Source organism: Anabrus simplex, chromosome 14, assembly GCF_040414725.1.
Source record: "Anabrus simplex isolate iqAnaSimp1 chromosome 14, ASM4041472v1, whole genome shotgun sequence".
Taxonomy (NCBI): domain Eukaryota; kingdom Metazoa; phylum Arthropoda; class Insecta; order Orthoptera; family Tettigoniidae; genus Anabrus; species Anabrus simplex.
Genome location: NC_090278.1, coordinates 23,312,224 through 23,333,918, shown reverse-complemented (window position 1 = coordinate 23,333,918; position 21,695 = coordinate 23,312,224). Strand labels below are relative to the sequence as shown.

Genomic DNA, 21,695 nt, shown 5'->3' with positions numbered 1-21,695 from the left:
GAAGTTGCGGATATTTCTGCTTTAAATAAGGCATAATTTTCTAGCCTTAGATTTTTCATTAATATGTTTTCGAACATTCTGACTAATGAAACAGAACATTGAGATAAAGAAACTGCTATTCTGCACTCCCAGTTCTGTAACTTTCACCTTGAAGAAACAGACCTGGCAAAAGGAAGAATTGATGTTCAGTGAGCATTGGTAGGTCAGATGAAATCAGCTGATGGTATACTTAAATATGACAGACTCTCTAAGGTGATGTTTGCTATTTTAGCAATTCCACATAACAATGAAGAATGTGAAAGAATTTTTAGCAGAGTCTCAAAGATAAAAACACAGTTCAGATCCTTGCTGTCTGAACAAACTTTGGGGATACTTTTAACATTAAAATCAGTTCATCAAGGCAAGAGCTTTGAGCAAAATTTAGTTCCAAGTTTCTGAAGAGGGCTAAGTCTGCTGCGGGTTTGTTGAACAAATATTAGTCTTAATGTGTTCAGCGTGTTGAAGGATGAGAAGTCACATGTTCCTAAAGTTCAGGTATGTCCAGTACTTAGTATTCACTTAAAAATAATGAAAATATAATGTGTATATTGTACCGGTTATGACCTGTACATGAGTATTTTCTGAGTATAAATGACATTTAATTATCACGCGTGATGTTCTGAGCACGCCTGGTTTGTTTACCGTCAGCGGGGCAAGCAAGCGAGTGAAGGACAGCTGTGAGCTGTGACGTAGCCACAGGGGCTAGCTAGACTGCCCGCCCATCACACCACGTGTTCCCAGCCTGGACTCGTATATTCTAGATTCCACGTCACATCTTCCAGATTGTTCGACGGGGAAAATTTTGTAACCCCCGTAATAATTATGCTAGTGGCTTGAGTGATATGTCATCTTGTTTGGGATCACCTGAACGTCACAATGCTCAAGTTTCAAGTAAATCCATCGAGGGATTCGGGAGATATTCAGTCAAGCCGTATTGTGACGTAGACGCCCCGGATCGAATAAAAGGAGGGTCCACTGTAGCCTATTCACTCAGTTACAGCTGAGTAGTCAGCGTGGACACTCTCGCTGCTACTATCGTCGTGTAGTGACAGTCCCGACGAAGAACTCTGTAATTTTCTAAGTATTCATAAAGTGAACTTTTATTTTTTCCGAGTGTGGGAGAACGAATTCTTCCAAGTATTCTCAAGTGGACTTGCAACATTTCGAGTGTTAAGGAACATTTTCTAAGTCTTCATAATTGAACTTACAATATTTATGGGTGTTCGAGACTGGAACTTTTCCAATTATTCATGAAATAGTCTTGTATTATTTACGTGTGTTAAATTCATAATTGGACTTGTATTATTTACGTGTGTTAAAGAACGAATTCTTCATAAATTGAACCTGCAATATTTGCAAGTGTTAAGAGACTCATTCCTCTAATAAACAGTGATTTATAAACTTTGCTAGTGGTGGTCTCTGAATGTGCTCAAAGTTCCCGTAAGCATAAATTTGTGATTTTGCCGGTACTGGTTCAAAGACTTATAAACTTTGCTGGTGATGAACTCTAACTTCATTCAGCATCTTTAAAACATAAATTTAGGATCTCACCTGTGTTTATTCAAAGACTTGGATACTTTGCCAGTGATAGACTATAAATTTATTCATGTGGATGGACTTGTGTTTTTCGTACATGTTCACTCAAAGACTAGTACATTCGCCAGTGTTGATTCAAAGACTTATAAATTTTGCCAGTGATAGACTGTAAATTTATTCATGTGGATGGACTTGTGTTTTTCGTACATGTCCACTCAAATACTTGTACATTTGCCAGTGTTGATTCAAAACTTCATAAATTTCATCAGTGATGAACTTTAAATCTATTCAGATTTTCATGTGGATGGACTTATGTTTTTCGTCCGTGTTCATTCAAAGACTTGTACCTTCGCCAGTGGTGAACTTTAAATTTAGTCATAGTTTCATGAGAAGGGACTTGTGTTTTTTTTTTTTTGCCAGTATTTATTCAGAGACGAAGACTTTTGCTAGTGGTGAACTCTGAAATTATTTTCCTCTATACAGAGACATATCATTTTACGAGTGTTAAATTTTGAAAGTCTTGACGAATAATAACCAGTTACTTCGCTAATAGGTTAATCACCCAAGGTTTTTATGAACTTAGATTTATCAGTACTGCGGGTGACCTTGGAGACATCAACCCTCTCAGTCATGTTGGACTGAGGTAGTAAATGATCATCTGCAACATCACCTGGATCATCGGGGTTCAACCTGTGCCTTGAAATTTCGAGGCATCTCTACCTTCTACCAACCCAGACAGTTCAGCCGCTTCTGTACGGAGTCCCTGGAATCTTCTGGAGCGTGTTCCAACCTGCCCGGCTTGGTGAACTGGAGAATCCGAGCCATATTATAGGACTATGTGGAAGACAACTTATATCTACCTGGAGGTGATGTGCAATTTCATGTCTTATATGAATAAACTCATGTTCAGTCAAAGTCAAACTTTTCTTGTAGATAGGACCCTACCTCCTGTACCGAGCCCTAGCTACTAGTCACCCAGTTTTTGCCCTAAGAACTATATACTTGCTTACTTGAAAATATAATCTGAGAGTCGGGCTCTTTTACCGGTAGAGAGAGGAGGGTAATATACGTGGCACCCTACACGTTGGGGCACGATAGCTAGGTTAACAGTGCTATCAATTAATAGACAATCACAACACCCTGGACGTGGTGTTCTTTTTGTTTTTTTACAAAGCCAGATTTCTGCTGATTTTTTTTTACTTTTTAAAGTTGGCATGTCTGACCACGGGTCTGTGTTACCTGTGGGTGGTACCATAATGTGGGACATACTGTGGGTCTACATTCCTTATGGTTAATAACATTATATGATCAACACAATGAGTATATGTGGCCAGTGATTAGTTCTGCTATGTTAGGAACACCATGGGTCTGTGTTACCTGTGAGTGATGTCATTATGTGTGACATACCATGGGTCTACAGTCCGGCTCCATGGCTCAATGGTTAGCGTGCTGGCCTTTGGTCACAGGGGTCCCGGGTTCGATTCCCGGCAGGGTCGGGAATTTTAACCTTAATTGGTTAATTTCGCTGGCACGGGGGCTGGGTGTATGTGTCGTCTTCATCATCATTTCATCCTCATCACGACGCGCAGGTCACCTACGGGTGTCACATCAAAAGACCTGCATCTGGCGAGCCGAACATGTCCTCGGACACTCCCGGCACTGAAAGCCATACGCCATTTCATTTCATGGGTCTACATTACCTGTGATTAGTACCATCCGCAGCTGTGACCTTGCATTCGGGAGATAGTGGGTTCGAACCCCACCGTCGGCAGCATTGAAGATAGTTTCCCGTGGTTTCCCATTTTCACACCAGGCCAATGCTGGGGCTGTACCTTATTGAAGGCCACGGCCACTACATTCCCATCTCCCACCCTTCAGTTGCCGAAAACCTTCGATGTGTTAGTGCGACGTTTAACAAATAGCAACAACAACAACATTAGTACCACCATGCAGGAAACACCATAAGTCTGCGTTACCTGTGATTAGTACTACTATAAGAGGAATGCCATGGTTCTGCTTTATCAGTGATGAGTACAATTATGAGGGGCCGGTGACCTGGATTTTGGACTCCTTTGGACAACAAGCATCATCTCAGAATATGAGGCATTGTGAATTGGATCCACTGATTGTTTTGGGGTCATGGTTTTTTTAAAATCATCATTCATTTTAGATTTTAAGTCAGTGGGTACATTTTGAAGTTTTAACCATCATTTCATTTTGTTGCACCTCGTACCATTAGGGGCTGATGACCTAGCTGTCAGGCACCTTTAAACAATAAACATCACCATCATCATCAACTTCATCTCTTCGATCACCGATCATGAGTTTAGTCTTCCTTGTATTGATCTCCAGTCAAAACGTTGGACTGTTTTTCTTTACTCTCCTAAGTCTTTGCCATCCCTAACGCTCCAGAGGGCTCGAGTATTATCACCCGCCTGCCATGCTGAACGCTCCAAAACGCTCATCACACTCATGTTCATTAGAATTGTGTTGAAAGAAATATTTTAGGGTCTTGTGAAACCATACTGTATTCCCTTGACTCAGCAAGCTGTCAGGACCTTGTTGACAGCATTTCTTATGTATATTTCCCAAGCAGACCTACTTTATAGACATGTCTTTAGTTAGAGATTATTCGTGTTCAAGTTTACACCATGTTGTCTAATCACAGATTTTTGTCGAAAGGTTCTTATGCTGTCAACAAATTCAGATTCTGTGAATGATGGTGCAGTGAAACGAAAAACCAGTAAACGCAATGAATGAAGGAATAAAAATTGCGTGTCATTGTGCTGTCATAAATTACACAAAACATATGGGTGGTGTGGACGTCAGTGATCAGAAAAGAGAATACTACGGGCTAGGTGATCGTTTAAAAAATGATGGAATTATATTTTTCATTTTGTAATCAATGTGTGCGCGTTGTGAACAGTTTCATTCTTCATGATATGAATAATTGACCAGCTCCCACAGCTCATGGAAACAGAGAGCTGAACTTCCAGCGCAACTTGGTGCAACAGTTGATCGGAAACTTCACGTCTCGCAAATGTACTGGCAGGAAAAGAAATTCACCCATCGGCTGTCCATCCCCTGAATTATTTCATTCCCTTGTGAAGATACCTGGTCGTGCCAAAGTGTGTGCTTTGTGTTTACAAATGAAAAATAGGTCAGCTTCTAGGAGTGGCAAAAAAAAAAAAATTCAAATGTACGCAGTGCGATCTACCACTGTGCACAACTGGGTGTTTTTTTGGAATACCATCAGGAGCGAAGTGTGGATATTCAAAGGATGAGTACACATTTATATGCACTAATCTAGGAATGAAATGCAAGATAAGTTACATTTATATCTTTATTCGTTTGACTTCTAACTATTTTCTTTTAAAAGGTGGCATTTATGCTATTGTGCCTATTGAGATTTAAAGGACTCTCTCAGAAAACACGGTAATTACGGCTGGGCATCCGCCTTTAAATGGGGAGTGGCAAAGGGTTAAGTTAATCTCCAAGTCTTCATTCAAGTATCGTAGGAATGTGCATGTCAACTGAGCCATGTCCACTCATGGAAGCAATCCTCACAGACAATTTGCCATATGGTGTTCATTTCCAACTGTGGTTTCTGTTTAATATCTTCATTTGACTGAAATCATTGTCTTTTTCAGGGTGAATTACAGTTTGAGAAATAGAGGAAAGTCTTTTGTGTTTAGGGCAGATGATTAGGGTGCATGGAGAAGCACACTGGCCTTCATATTCGTCAAAAATTCACAGAATTAATGAATTTGACTATTCGTGGTTCATTATGGTCTGTATTGACTATGATGCAATTATATAACTCACAAATCTCTTAGTGGGTCTGCCCTGTAAGTACTTCATGATATACATGAAAATAATTCTACTTATATCAATCGTACTTGTTTCGAGAAATTGACCATTCTCTTCATCGGCAAACAAAACTTAAAACATCCATACAAACTGTTCCGGGGATACCCATGGAGCAGAAAGAGGTTAAAGAAGGTGCCAGGTTGAATGGGTCTATCTACAATATCGAAATTGAATTAAAACTTTAAAAGGTTATATTTCTTTTCCAAAAACAAACTCAACAATATTTTTCACTGAGTGAACATAACAACAAAATAGTAATCTTGAAACAAGACTTTTACAGTTTACAGTTTCTGGGCTTCAAAGCCCCTCGTTTTACAATTTCTGAGCTCCCAGCTCAAATTTACCAAAATGAGCACTAATTTAGTCAAGGGCAGTAATCCCCTAATCCAAAGAGCACTTGCTCCCAAAATACAATTTCTAGCCTTCCAGAGGCACTTGTTAATCTTACAAAAACTTTGAAAAAGAGCAAATAGGCTCTCAGTTTCTTACTGCCCACTCAAGGCAACATTACATCAAAATTCACAATCTCTAGTCTCTCAAACCACCATTTACAAATTGAACTTATTTTTACAGGGGTATTTTATACCCAACTACTGTGCCTTCACGGAAAAAGAACAGCTTAGATAACCGACACAAACACAAGCTGAATGGAGGCGTACATTGCACTCCCAGATAAAGAAATATTAAAACCTAAAGGGCTCTCGGCCGGTGAAGCAGGGGCTATTCCCAAACTACTTGAGGTGGCGCGCATGGAAATAATGGTAATACATTACAGAAAAAAGGTTACTAAATCGCGGACACCTCAAATCAAGATGAAGGGGAGCTCGAGAGGGTAACTCACTCTCTATCCCCGATTTACAGTTAAAGATTTAATGAAGTTTTTACAGTAACCAAAAGAAAATTCACATTTTAGAAAAGGTTACATAGTAAGGACTTGGACCTTCCCCTCGGAATAATTTGTGGCTACAGCAAGAAAGATGGAATTATATGGCCATTACCTTGTAGATGTTCTGGTTGCCGACGAAAGAGGCCGCCCGTCTCCTGCTTAAACACACACTCTCTGAAAGATGACGATCAGTTGGCCAGGAAACAAGAAAAGCCGCAGTTTATAAACCCTCAGGGAAGGTTCGAGGTCCTTCAAGACTGATCAGGACATGCCCTCTTAGTGTTACAGGTTAAGTTCAAAAGTAACACTCAAAATTGAACAAGAAGCCTGTGATAGGTTGAAAATTAATTACAAAAATTTTTCATTGGCCAGATTCAAAACTGGTGGAAAGAAAAAGGAAGTATTCCCAACCAAAAAATAAATGAACATAGATCAATTACAAAACCCTACAAATACAAAACTTCTTTAAATTATAAGTTCTTCCACCTTGAACTAGAGTGCATGATCATATTTTTTAGTAGTGTCATCTGTAGAAGAATGTCCAAATTTCTTGATGTATATCAAAACAAAACAAGGAGAAATTCACTCAGTTTAGGAAACTGTACAATAACAAAATTACTTAATATTTCAGTGGAGACATCTTCTGATTAAATTTCCAACTTGTTATGTTATTAGTTTCATTTTTTGATCGGTAGAGGAGTTCATTAAGGTGCTTATTTTGAATGCGCGGCGTTGAGGTGTACCTCCCGGTACACAAACAAAGACACAAAACAACTTACAAATACACAACATTTGATATTATGCATCTAAAATTAACTTAAAAAGTTACAGTCCTATTGTTATCTGGGATTATTGACAGCCAGGCTGAGTGGCTCAGATGGTTGAGGTACTATTTGCGCACCTTTTAGTGACAGATGGACACCCTAGTGCTGAATCGGTAGACCTCGGCAATCTTTGTGATTTGTATTAGTAGCCTTTGAACACAAACTATGAATCGATTATGCGTCGCTGTGCGACATTAGGCGTACACTTTACGTACTAGTGCTCGTGTAGTTTACACAGCAAAGCCAAACTATTGAATTCATGCTAGGAACAAGATTCGCATTGAGAAATGTTATATAATGTGCATGTGACAGTTGTTGGCTGAAGATAATAAAGGTTTAGAAAATTCATACCAATCGATCATATTATCGATTCAATTCAGATTTCATTTCCATTCAGTTGGCAGTATTACTGGAACCGAGAGAGCTCTCCCCTTACTCCTCAACCCCGGACAAAAATCCATCACTAAAAGGTGCGTGAATAGTACTGGCTTCTGACCCCAAGTTGGGAGGTTCAATCCTGGCTCAGTCCGGTGGTATTTGAAGGTGCTCAAATATGTCAGTCTCATGCCGGTAGATTTACTGGTGCGTGAAAGAACTTCTGCGGGACTAAATTCCAGCACCTCAGCGTCTCTGTAACCCATTAAAGTAGTAAGTGGGACGTAAAGCAAGTAACATTATTAACCCAAGTTGCTCTAATAAGAAAAGATTTGAAATTTAGAAGTAACACTTTAACAATATTCGATGCAAATGTTTGGCTGTCTCTGTCTTGCAATGCTATAAAACTTAATATCGTTTAGGATCACCCTTTGGGACTCTTACTGTAGGTACTGTATATGTGGGGCGACTGTATCTTATGCTATTAGTAGCAAAGATTCTACATTATGGATCTAGTAATCTCCCAGTTGGGCAGTGATTTTTAACCCACTCACGTCACAATGAATGGCCATACTGTTGACTGTGAAATCAGATTTAATTTGCCCACCCGTAGTTTGAGCGTACATTTCACACAAAAACATGTATAAAATACTAATGCAGATAATCCACTCAAATTTCGCATTCATGCTATTAGAGGTTATGACTTAACCATTGTTCATTCTTTGAGTGACTGCTGGCTGCAGTACAAATGTTTCAGTTGAAATAATTTCAAAAAGTGAAGATTCATGTACTCTAAAAGCATTGCAATTTCAGACGGTGGGCAGACTATACATTGTTCTTAAGTATTTTGAAATACCGTTGTGTCCATGAAATGGATATATATCAGGATTATTCACCACCGTTGCCTCTCCTTCCTCCACTGCTCTTCAGTAATTGTATTCCAGTCCAGTCTTCTTTTTATTATACTGTTCTTGACAGAGTCCCTCCATCTTGCTCTGAGTCTCCCTCTTGCACTCTTTCCTTCTGTCTTAGCCTCCAACACTTGCCGTGAAATCCTTCTCTCCTCTATCCTCATAACATGTCCAAACCATCTCAGTTTATTCTCCTCCATCCTGTCACTCAGTTTTTCTACCCCTAGCTCTTTTCTGACCTCAACATTTCTTACTCAGTCTCTCCTTGTCTTTCTTACCATACTCATCAGGAGCTTTATCTCACTGGCCTGAATTTTATTCTCATTTTTGCTGTCATAGTCAAAGTCTTTGATGCATACGTTAATATAGGGGTATAGTACTCTTATCTCTTTACATTTCATAGGAACTTCTCTGTTCCACACCAGGTTCCTTACATTCTCGTAGAACATATTTCCCACTTGTACCCTTCCATCTTATTCATTATGGAATATTCTTAAAATCTTCAAATTATTACTGCTATTAACATTTACAAATGGCACTTATTGTTTTGTAGGCTACATGTTTTGTCTTTAATATGGGATGTTTTCAGCCAATGTACAATGACAAAATAATTGATACATGATTAGAAGAGATGTTTAAAAATGTTGGACATAGTATTTATCCGTAATATTGTATTAGGGTTCTATATTGTGCATGAGGGACTAATTCCTTTTATATTCACCCGTGATCTACATTGCAGATACAAAATAACACTGTTTCTTCAGAATGTTAAGATTCTTGGAAGTGATCTTGAAAATAGTGATTTAGTGCAAATTTTGCAATGAGATGTTCATAAATCTGACAATCTGAATCTTTTCAAAATAATGTTTAATAATAAAATATCTATTTTTCAGGAAACTGCAGGTACAGGTGGAGCAGAAAGTCTTCAGAGCAATGCTGAGTAAGTCTCTTGTTTTTTTTTTTTTAAATTTTTATTATTTTTAATTCTAATTTTTTCATGAAATTTAATTAATGTGTTATAAGGGAAATTTGTAATTAGGAAGGAAATACTTATTTGAAAATCACTACATATCGATTTTTCTCTACATAATTTATATAAAGAGATATATTGTACTAAAGCTTGTGTAATTTTTATGTTCTAAAATTTTGGACTTAAAAATCCCTACTACTTGTAAAAATTCTGCAATCGAAAATTCCATATGCAGGTTTCCTGATTTTGCTGTGATACATATGCTGTGCAAATTTTGTTACATTTAGCAGAATATTATAGGAGAAAAATGGGATTTAAATGTAAAATTACAATTGGCTGGAAAATTAAAGCAAAGTTCAAGTGACGTTTTCTTCCAGATTCATTACCTGAAAGTCACCAGAACATATGTTTTTCCTTCTTTTTCCTTCTTAGCAGCTTCTGTATGAATACAGGTAATTCTCAAACTTCTCTCTTCTCCTTTTCCTTCTCCAAAGAGCAGAAAATTATTCACTAGCATTTTGCTTTTCACAATACAACTTTTCCTGAGTCAAAGTAATGGGGATTGTAGTTTCTGTCATGTCATAATTGTTGGCTATAGGTGCAGGACTTACGTGGCTTGAAAATGATGCGACACTTTCCTGGTGAGAACAATCTGATTCCGATAACATTTCGTGACCTTTTGTCCCTGGTTTCTTCAATGGACACTCCTGTTAGGTAATATCTGATCCCCATCTCCTTCCTATCAAAAGTTCAGCAATTTGTCATTTAAGCAAGGCTGGTTTATGTTTATGCATATTGTTCATTCCATTGAATACAAGCTATCGATTATTACAGCACACTGTCTTTCAATAATAATAGTATCTTGATACGCAACTACAAGATGTTACTTGCGTGCATACTTCACAAAAGTGAACAGATTGGCTACCACCACAGAACTCACAAAAAAGATTAAACATATGAGAGTAACACAACTGGGAAACTTACAAGTTGACAAAAAAGAACACAAATAGTTTCCAAGAAAAAGTTAGTTTGCAGACCCAAACACCATGGACAGAAGAGAGAAGAAGGTTGCAGAGGGAAAGAATGAAGGATTACTGGGTGCAGATCAAAGCCCAGAAGCAGCTGAAATCGAATTAATGTGGTCCACAGTTGGCCAAAATGAAAGAAAGAAGAACACAACGTATAGTTGTCGGCACTATTGTGGTACCATTAGGAATACCGATACAAGCATGTAATGTTGTTCAGTGACAGTCGAGTATAGAAATATTTGTCCGTAACAGGCTTTATAAATTTATTCAGAAATATGGTAGATCTTGCAGCATGTTCTTGTATAAATATATCGGAAGAAGAGGGGGGGGGGGTTGTTGGCCCATCCCATGGATGCATAATTGCAAACAACAGGCATATTTGATTGAATGGAAACATGACAGTGACATCATTACCTAACAAAGCAGTTCAACAGATGCCACGCTGTGTGCGGACTGGCAAACAAAGCATTATTAAAGTGATAAATTGTGTGAATTCAACAACATAACTTTGTGGCGAGAAAGAAGAAACTCAGTCCTTTTAATTTTCCTCATAAAAAAGTTTCGCCAAAATGACCAAAATATCGTTTTTTATCTACAGATTGTCGCCTTAAGGAAGTAATTCCATGTAGATTCTACAGTAAAATTTGCTGTAATCCCTTCAAATAACACAGCACAATGCTCTTTGATTGCTAGTAGATTACTTACTGACTTACTGATGATACCAACAGGATGAGACGTTTACTTGGCTGTATGGCACCTCTGCCGTGGTTACCCTGCTTATCCATGGATAATGTGATTTCCTCTCTCAGTGTTAGCTTTGCCACACTCAAATAAACACAATTTATCCCCTCATTTTCATGCCTGAAGACTGGCAGTACATTTTTGTATTTACAAACTTTTAAATTATTATTATTATTATTATTATTATTATTATTATTATTATTATTATTATTATTATTATTATTATTGAAATTCCCATAAAAAATAACCTTTTTCGTATGGTATATTAGGATTATAGTTGAACAAATCAAAATATACATTTTTTATACGCATAGAGTATTATCATGAAAACTTACTGAAGATGTGATGAATGAATGTGTGAAAATGAGAATAACAACACTGTCTTTTAAAGATAGAATACAGAGGTTTAGCCAGTTCATTATTGCATGAGTTTAAATGGCATTCTAGAGTAAATCTTGCTCTTCCAAAAACAGGACAGTCAAATATAAGATCCACAAAAGCAAGGGTAACCATCTGCAATCTTAATCTTAAATCGCTCGAAGTATAAGATTTTTACACTGGAGTCGATGCTGGATTTCAGCCCAAAATAATTCTCTCGTAACAGATCTTTTCGAAGTAGCAATGCAGACATTATTTCATTGAGGAGTAGTATATTAAACTTTTTATATTAGAACTGTAAGGCATAAAATGCTGTAGTCATCACAGTCATTGTTTTGCTTCCTACTTTAAATAAAACATGTACCCACCCACAGCCACCAACTATTTACCATTTTGACTCAATATTTCATAACAGTCAAAAGTCTCATGTCGACTATGGTTCATAAGCTTTGTCAACAGTAACCAGATAATGAAATGGCGTATGGCTTTTAGTGCCGGGAGTGTCCGAGGACATGTTCGGCTCGCCAGGTACAGGTCTTTCAATTTGACTCCTGTAGGCGACCTGCGTGTCGTGATGAGGATGAAATGATGATGAAGACTACACATACACCCAGCCCCCGTGCCAGAGAAATTAACCAATGCTGGTTAAAATTCCCGACCCTGCCGGGAATCGAACCCGGGACCCTCTGAACCAAAGGCCAGTACGCTGACCATTCAGCCAACGAGTCGGACAGTAACCAGATGATCAGTAAAAAGGGACTATACCAGGCAAGTTGGTCCTGCGGTTAGGGGCATGCGGCTGCGAGCTTGCCTCTAGGGCATAGTGGGTTCGAGCCTAACAGTCGTCAGCCCTGAAGATGGTTTTCCATCATTTCCCATTTTCACGCCAGGCAAATGCTGGGTCTGTACCTTAATTAAGGTCATGGCCGCTTCCTTCCCACTCCTAGCCCTTTCCTATCTCATCATCGCCATACAACCTCTCTGTATCAGTGTGACGTAAAGCAAATGAAAAAGGACTTGTGTATACATCTATACACACTGATGTACACATGCACGCGCTTCTACAGTGATATTTGAAGAATTAATCTGGTATGATGTAGTATTACAATCTAATGTTAAATATTAATATAGTAAAATTTAATTTTATACGTTTTACACTGATCTATTTTTTTCTTTTACGCTTGCTCAATTTTCAGAGGTCATGATGAAATTCCTGTTCTTCTCATGCAAATTTATTTTGGATATACATTTTTATGTTTATGTGTTTTTCACACTTATGCAGTCATGTTTGAAGCCCTCTGAGTTACATAACATAATTTATATGTATAAATATTCATTTTGATTTACATCTTGTTCACTGCAAAAATGTATGTTAGAACACAGATGTTTGCCAAATAATACTTTTGAATACTTTTGATGCCAAGAGGGTGAGGAATGGCCTTGAAGTTATTTGTCAGATCTGTTGACGTACTCCATACAGTGTCGTTAACCCTATCACTTCAGGTTTAATGGTCCCATGCATTTGCTTAGAAATCAGATTTAAATTGCCCTCAACACGAGTAACCCACCCGGTCAGAACTACTGTGCACTGCTCTGAAATAAATGCCATAAATGGAACAGCAACTAGAATTTTCACGCACAGTTTTCAGTGGAGCATAAAAATAATTGTACTCAACAACAATGATGTTAGAACAAAGATTTTATGTGTAAAATCTCAAAATATTCTGGTATATGTAGATGCACTTCACACTACTCATTGTCTCTTGAAAAATTGGGGTCTCAATACATTTATCTTTGCTCCAATATAATTGGATGCAAGGCTTACGAACCTGTGACCTCACAATGCAGAGGGTAAAGCAAGCCTTAATTTCATCCTCATTAGTGTTAAGCCAGTTTTCACCATCTTTTTCCTTGAGGATTCAATAATTTTTCCATAGCAGAAATATTTGCTTCCTCGCGAAATGTGGGAAAGAGTGGGTCGATAACCTCCAAGAAAACAGAAAATTTCTGTACAGAATTTTCTAAATATTTGTCTCTGAGTTTTCCCAATACCCCTGGAGAGCCTGTAAAGTGATGAATAATTGGTTGGTTCGCTCTGTTACGAACCCACAACCAGTCTTTCTTTTGGTTTCACGAGGGATTTTAGGTACGATTTCACTGTCACTCGTATCATATGAAATACTACTTTCACTTGAAATCTTTTCTGGGGCCGATGACCTTTGATGTTAGGCCCCTTTCAACAAGCATCATCATCATCCAATATCTTCTTCAGTGTTATCATAATCGTCATCACAGTCCTCTGAATCTAAAACACTTTCAATTAACTCAGCAGTAGTATTGCTGTCATTTGCTTATACTATGCCCGGAGCCATGGTTTGGAGAATGACTGACACCTGATGAATTGTTTGTGTTTTCAGAGGCTACAATTAGGCAATAAATAATGGTGCAAGTCCTTAGAAGGAAGGCCGTATAAAGCCACATTCCTGTTCTATTCGTAGAAGTTCGCAAAAGGCAAACCTTTGCAGGGGTGATGAAAATTACGCTAGTACATACGAGTTGGCATGGCGCTTGAATGCCTCGTCGTTTGAGTTTAAGGCCCAGCCAGTGCTCGCGAGAACATCACGTCAGATGAGTCTGGTGGGTTAATGCGACCCTTAATGCATTTAATTTGATTATGTCTTCACTTAATATTCACTGTGAAAGGAGCCTTTTTTTGAAATGTAAGCATTCACAATGGTGATACACATGCAAATACTAGCTGGTGAGAAAAAAAGGATAAGTATTGGTTTGTGCTGGTCTATGCTCTATATCTGAGGGCTGATTTAAAATGTCTGCTTGTGGCCAGATTGGAAAAATATTATGTATGTATGGTACACACAAAAATAAACCACATGTCTTTTAACTTTTCTTCATAATTTAATGATTTTAACACTGCATCTTTGTAGGATTTGTTTTTCTTCTCATACAAGTAGGGACGTGTCTGATAAATTACATGTACAACTACAAGCATTGGAACAACGGTGTGTTCTGAGTGGCTGATTTCATAGTTTCTTGCATTCTTCATCAATTTAAGCGTAGAAGCATGGACCTTTATTTTTATCTATATCTGAATGTTACATAGCATTTCATTTTTATGTTTTAAAGTTGAAAACATTTCTAAGGGTCCCCATACTATGAAAATCGTAAAATTAAGTAGTTGCTGAAATCTGAAGAACTAAAGGGCCGTGGAAAGGTTTTGAATTGTGAGTCTTCGATAGCTCTATCAAACTAAAAAAAAATAATTCAGAAATCACTTCTGGCCTAAGATCTTTTCTGGAAAAATAGCATAAAATCGCTTGTTGCTTCACTCGTTATTTAAATACTAGCTAAATTAGCTTATTTACATAATTCCTTCTGTAATGTATTCCTTGGTTCAGTACCCTCAGGCATTTTTTTATTTCTTGAAAAATGTCCACACTGAATGTAGTTATAAGTGACACTGTGCATTGACCCGCATTAGCGCTCGTAGTGGTGCTTACCCCATATGCACCCACCCGCCCTGTGCACCGACATTACTAGGAATCCGCCAACATTTTAGTATGTAACCTTGCTGTTGCAAGCTTTTGGTTAAAACAGTATATTACTGAGAAATTCCATGCTATTGCTCATGACACAAAAAACAGAACAATACAGAAATATAACACATAAAAAATCCCTTTGAAAACTTCAATTTTTCATGAACTTATCTTACCTCATAAGTTCTTTAGTGTGTGGTATGGCCTTTATTATACGACACGAGCCTAACATTTGCCTGATATGGAAATAACGAAATAATGGGAAACCATTAACGAGGCAGCAAATGATGAGATTCGAACCTACTATCTCCCAAATATGAACTTACAGCTGTATGTCTCACTCGGTATATGTATATTGTAACAGTAAATTTGGTACTTTGGTAGAGATGAGACGCAGGGCGTGTACCAGTCGCTGAAGTGCATACAGAGGGAGAGGGTTTGTTTAAAAGAAATCTTAAAAACTTTTGTTTCAGAGTTTATTAAAAAATTGAAATTAATATCACCTCTGTACAGCGTATACAGTTGAAAACGTTCCTCGTCTTATGGCTGGCGATGTCCTTAGATTCCGGCAGCTCCATTTCCATAGCAGCGAACCACCATTCGTCCCCCGATGGAAGTTCTAGAAGATCTATTCGGTGCTTTGTAGATCCATGGCGTCGAGGTAGTCCTTGTAAATGGTGAACATGAATGAACATCGTTCAGCTCTGGGCGAGTTAGTGCAAAGGCTGCTTCTGCACAGATGATAGAGTGTTTATAAATGCTTTTAACAAAGTCCAAACACAAATGTCTCGGTGAAATGTCACTTAACTTTATCACGTGTCAAGTGAAAGAAACATTCACAAAATAAAGTCCACTCGGAACTGATTGTCCAGTTTAAAGTTACTTAAAGTTTGTTGCACCTATGACAACATGAAGTAAGTTCATTGAAGCACTGTTCAATTTAAATGAAATAAAGATGTTCCGCTCGTGAATCAAACTCGTTCACGTGTTGAAACCAAAAGACGAAATTAACTGAGTACTGACAGTCCTTGGTTTGACTGTCCATAAACTAAATGTACACTGTTCATTAGAATGGAAATGCACTGTTCATTAAAATAGAGATGCGCTGTTCACACCTGCACAGTTCACAGTTCATGACCACAGCTTACGGATTGGTAAATTAAATTTGGATTAAACACAGTTTATAACTTAAAGTATCGAGTCCTCGGCAAGGAGCAATCAGATTCAAGTCCATAAAATTTCAATTTCGAACACTCGAAAATGTTTGCGGGTCTCGGACACTCGTATAGAGTAACAGTCAATAAATAATGTCCAGACGATACACAATTCACCTCACGTCCTATCGGAGTAAAAGGTTGTCACAATATAAGGAAATCTGAATAAGTCCACATTCAACGTGACGATATTAAAGTCCACGAACTTGAAACTTAGCAGCGGCTTCACGCTCGATTACCACACCCGCGAACTGACGGTACGAATACTACAGTCTAATGTGCTTATAGAAATCCCGGCCACGAACTGGTATCACATTCTGCAGCGCACTGCTGCTCACTATAACATGCTGCAATACACACTCACATTCACTGATCTGCTGAACGAAGCAGCACGTATTTATATTTGATCCGAAACTCGTAGAACATTCTCCATCAATCCAGGCTTTGTAGTGCAGCGAGGCATGCTGTGACGTCACCCGCTCACTACGTCACACGCGCGCAGCTGTTGCTCGCTGCCTAGTCAGTTCTTTGTAAGCAGTCCGGAGCATAACACGTAAGTTTAAGATTTTCATAACGGGGACTTAGTCTGTACCGCCGTTACCGGTACAATATTATTATTATTATTATTATTATTATTATTATTATTATTATTATTATTATTAAGGTTCAGTCTGAGGATCAGTGTTAAAGTGTTTGCATCCAGGTACCAAGATCATAGGTTCAAATCCGGCAGTCGTAATCGGATCTTGAGGGGCAGGGAAAGTCGATTCGGCATTCCATGTCGTACAATATTACTATGCGAAAGATCTCATTTCATGTTCATTCATGCACAGGATCACTAATAACTTCTTCGTCACTATCACTGCCGAAATCAGAGCCTAAAACATCAAGTAAGCTTTGAATTTCACTATTACTGAGCATTACAAGTAATGAATATCATTGCAAATCTGTATTGAAAGTAGTCTTAGATAAAAGTAAGAAATTTATTTCTCTTCCACCTATTTAATACAACTCAATATGTTAAAGTTAAAACCTCATTAAAATAAGAATTGGGACATGTTTTACCCTTTCCTATGGGGCATCATCAGCCATATCATTACCTCAAACCATATCAAGTTACTGGTTAAAATTGATCTAAATTCTACTACAAAATCGGATACATTTAAAAACTTCCATACAATGTTAGGTACCTGGTTAAAAATGATCTTAAATCTACTACAAAATTGAATACATTAAAAAACTTCACTTACAAAGCCGTCATTATATGAGTAACTTGATTTAGGTACAAGTGAAAAATGAACAATATTGATGGCCTTGAGTCATGGTGAATGTTGAATATGAATGTTTAAAAAATATTGTACAAAATGATGAAAGTGAGTATAAACAATGCAAATGATTATATACGAAATGAAAAGGAAATGCATTCCAACACTGCCATTTTTTGTAATATTGGACCTTGGCATGTGTACTTGATATAGTCTTATTCAAAAGTAGCAAATAAGTTCTATTTTTTTAAAGCATGTAACTAGCCCAGAAAGATGTTATATTTATGTCGTAGTTCTACTTGAGGTCCTGTGTTGAACAATTCATTAGAGAACAACTTAATGAGGCTGTTGAAATATCATTAGACCATCTTCTTCTGTACAAATAATTATATAAAAACTGATAAGGAAATGCAATCCAACACTGCCATTTTTCATAATATTGGACCTTGGCATGTGTATTTGATGTAGTCTTATTGGAAAGATAATAAGTTCTAATTTTTTAGTTTGTAACTAGCCCAGAAAGACGTATTTATGTCGTAGTTCTACTAGAGCACCTGAACACTTTATTAGAGACCAATTTAATGAGGCTTTTGAAATGTTATTAGACCCTCTTCCTCTGTTGAGCAATATTCTGTGTTGAACCTATGTTGGATAGTTAATTAATAACTTGATGAGGACTGCTGAAGTGTCAGTGATTATCTCCTTGTGTTGAACAATATTCTATGTTGATGGTGTGCTTCTGTTGTTAGAGTGTTCAGATGTTGGTTTTACTAGTTGAAGGGGGCTGTCAAACTGTGGTATAAGTTATTAATGTTAAGCTGTCCAATGTATACAAGCTTTGAAAGGAAGGAGAAATCCATAATTAATTAGGTTGAAAAATGAAAGAAAAAGAAAGGAGGATTTACGCATAAATTTTGAGTCTGTACTGTTAACGCTTACCTTTAATATTGTTGGACTGTTTCTTGTTGTGTGAGAGGTTTTTGAAATACTGGCAGTCACCAACTTTCCACTCCTCGTATTGTAAGTGTGTCGTGTTCGTGGAGGGGAGTGGAACTGAGAAGGCGGTGCTAAGGGGTTGCAGCCGGCGCATGGGGAGGAGTTGTGTGCATTCGGAGAGGAGGAGGGGCGTGATATGTTTATCAGCTTCATGGGAGTGCTTATTGATTTTTGTCTTGAAGATTTAACTTATTAAACAAAATTATTATTTGATTATATAGAGGGCTTTTATTGTCTGTTGGATCATTTATGTTTATGTTGTATTTCTGGTCCAAAAAATGTACAAATTCTCAAACTTGGGTCATGAGTCTGCCTTTTTCAATTCTTTTTAAAATTTGGAGATCTTGTTTGATTGTGGTGAAACTATGTCCTGTGTCCTTCATATGTTTACTCATTGCTAAGTGTTTATTATGTTTCTTGGCATTGAAATGTTCAGCATATCTGGTAGTAAAACTTCTTCTGGATTGACCGATATAAGAAAAATTGCACTCGGCACATTTAAGTCTATAAATGCCGGAACCTGAATATTTGTTGTTGTCAAAATTTACGCGTAAATCCTCGTTTCTTTTCCTTTCATTTTTTCAACCTAATTAATTATGGATTTCTCCTTCCTTTCAGAGCTTGTATACATTGGACAGTTTAACATTAATATCTTACACCACAGTTTGACAGCTCCTTTCAACTAGTAAAACCAACATCTGATCACACTAACAACAGAAGCACACCATCAACATAGAATATTGTTCAACAGAAGAAGATAATAAATGACAAGTTGTTAATTAACTATCCAACATAGGTTCTCGAGTAGAAATATGACATGAAAACAATGTCTTTCCCTGCTAGGCACACTATCAATACAGAATATTGGTCAACAGAGGAAGAGGGTCTAATAATATTTCAACAGCCTCATTAAGTTGGTCTCTAATAAATTGTTCAACATAGGTGCTCTAGTAGAACTACGACATAAATATGTCTTTTTGGCCTAGTTACAAACTAAAAAATTAGAACTTATTCACTACCGTATCTTTCAAATAAGATTCCATCAAATTCACACGCCAAGGTCCAATATTACATGTAATTAATCTCATTATTAGACCCGTACTGAACTATACTATGATATACTAACAATTTGTTGGTTATTTTGATCCACCTTTTCAATACAAATTACAGTTTGTGTTGCTAAGTTGTAATGTTACAACACTAATTTACCGGGACATGTTTCGCTTTTATTCACAAGCATCATCAGCCTATACTATTGCCTCAAGGTTTGTCATTTTGGGTTGTTACAAATTTCATTACATTGAATGTAAATCTGATTTCAGTGATAACAATATTTAAAACAAGAATAATATACACATTAAAAATTATGACAATATGATTTGAAATGTTAAAATGGATTAACTCTTAATTCTAAAACACATTGACGTCCAAAACACAGTTTTTAATTTGGCTAAAAATTGTTTGCAATGTTAAAATAAAATTGATTCAACTATAATTTGGCATTAAAATTTGAGTCATAAATATAAATATAAATATTGGATGTTAATATATAGGAGCCATAGTTTCTGAAGTGCGTTGGTTTCTAGAATACAGTAACATTTCAGTATTGAGAATTATAGTTAAGAATTGTGCTCTCTAAATAATGTTATTTAAAAAGACTGTAATTTTGCATTATGCATGATTAGTCATGATGATAATCTAGAATTGAAGTCTTGAGTTCATTGGAAAATGGCTTCTAGATTTGATGAGGCTTGCTGCTGCAGTTTGGCAATTTGATCAGAGGAAGTATTGACATATTTAATTCTTGTTTGTAGCGACCATACTCTCCGTTGGAAGTTGATTGTTTTGATGTAAGTTATGGTTAAAAGGGGCTTCTCGTCGCCATAAGACCTATCTGTGTCGGTGCGACGTAAAGCCCCTAGCAAAAAAAAAAAAAAAAAAAAAAAGGGGGCTTCAATCCAAATTTTGAGTACTGGTATCTGATTATGTTTCTTTTGATTTATGGAATGGAAGAAGCATCTGGAACAAATGGAAATGAACTTAAGTAATATTGTGTGTGTGTGTTGTGCTTATAATGTGAGTGTTGATGTTGCATTATCACTTAGCCATGGGTGACCCCAGCTCGGGAATATTAGCGGATATTTATATGGATAACATAGAACATAGCATAATTAAACCAAACATAGAAGGAATCTGTCTTTGACTGAGATTTGTTGACGATACATTTGTAATAACAGACAACCGAAAAAATAACAGCGAAAAAATCCTTGAATTTTTAAACAACATCGATAGATACGTAAAATTTACCAAAGAAGACGAAAAGAACAACTCATTGAATTATTTAGATGTTACTGTAACACGCTTAAAATCCAAATTTGATTATCAGATATACAGAAAACCAACACACACGCCAATAACAATAAGAAATGACTCACTCCACCCCAAGTCCCACAAACAAGCAACCTTTTTCAGTATGGTCTACAGAGCGTACAAAATACCCTTATCACCCGCGAATTTTACAAAAGAAATAAATTTTATAAAAGAACTAGCACTAGCCAATGGATATAAAGCAGACATAGTAAATCGAATCATCAACAAAGTAAAGTTCAAAATAGCCACAAACCTCACACCAGAAAAGACTAAAAAATCCAAATACGCAACCTTCACTTACACCAGTTCAAAGATTCACCAAATAGCAAACCCACTCAAAAAACGAGATATGCAAATAGCTTTTTTAAAACATATAACACTAACAAAAACTTATTTCTTAACCATAACACAGTAAATGCCTACAATAACAAATTTCAAGGCTCCGGAATATACAGACTAACATGCGCACAGTGTAAATCTTCATATGTTGGCCAAACTGGATGCAGTTTCCTAACCAGATACATGGAACACTTTAATGCCTTAAAACACAATAAATACTCCGCAATGAGTAATCATATGAAAGAAATCGGCCATCATTACACTTCAGTAGATAAAGACCTTACAATAATCAAAAGAATCAAAAAGGGGAAACTAATGACAGAATTCGAAAACATATATATTTATTTGGATCAATACTTCAATAAAGGAAAAAACTTGAATGACGCGGTCAAAATAAAA

At 37.0% G+C, this 21,695-nt stretch overlaps 1 protein-coding gene across 1 annotated transcript in view; it reads left to right on the top strand.

The window, feature by feature from the left end:
* LOC136885420 (gastrula zinc finger protein XlCGF57.1) overlaps positions 1–21,695 on the top strand; it is a 71,862-nt gene that overhangs the window by 35,577 nt on the left and 14,590 nt on the right. Inside the window, exon 5 of the mRNA XM_067157946.2 lies at positions 9,335–9,381. Coding sequence (XP_067014047.2) covers positions 9,335–9,381 — 47 coding nt within the window. The remainder of the gene's footprint in view (positions 1–9,334; positions 9,382–21,695) is intronic.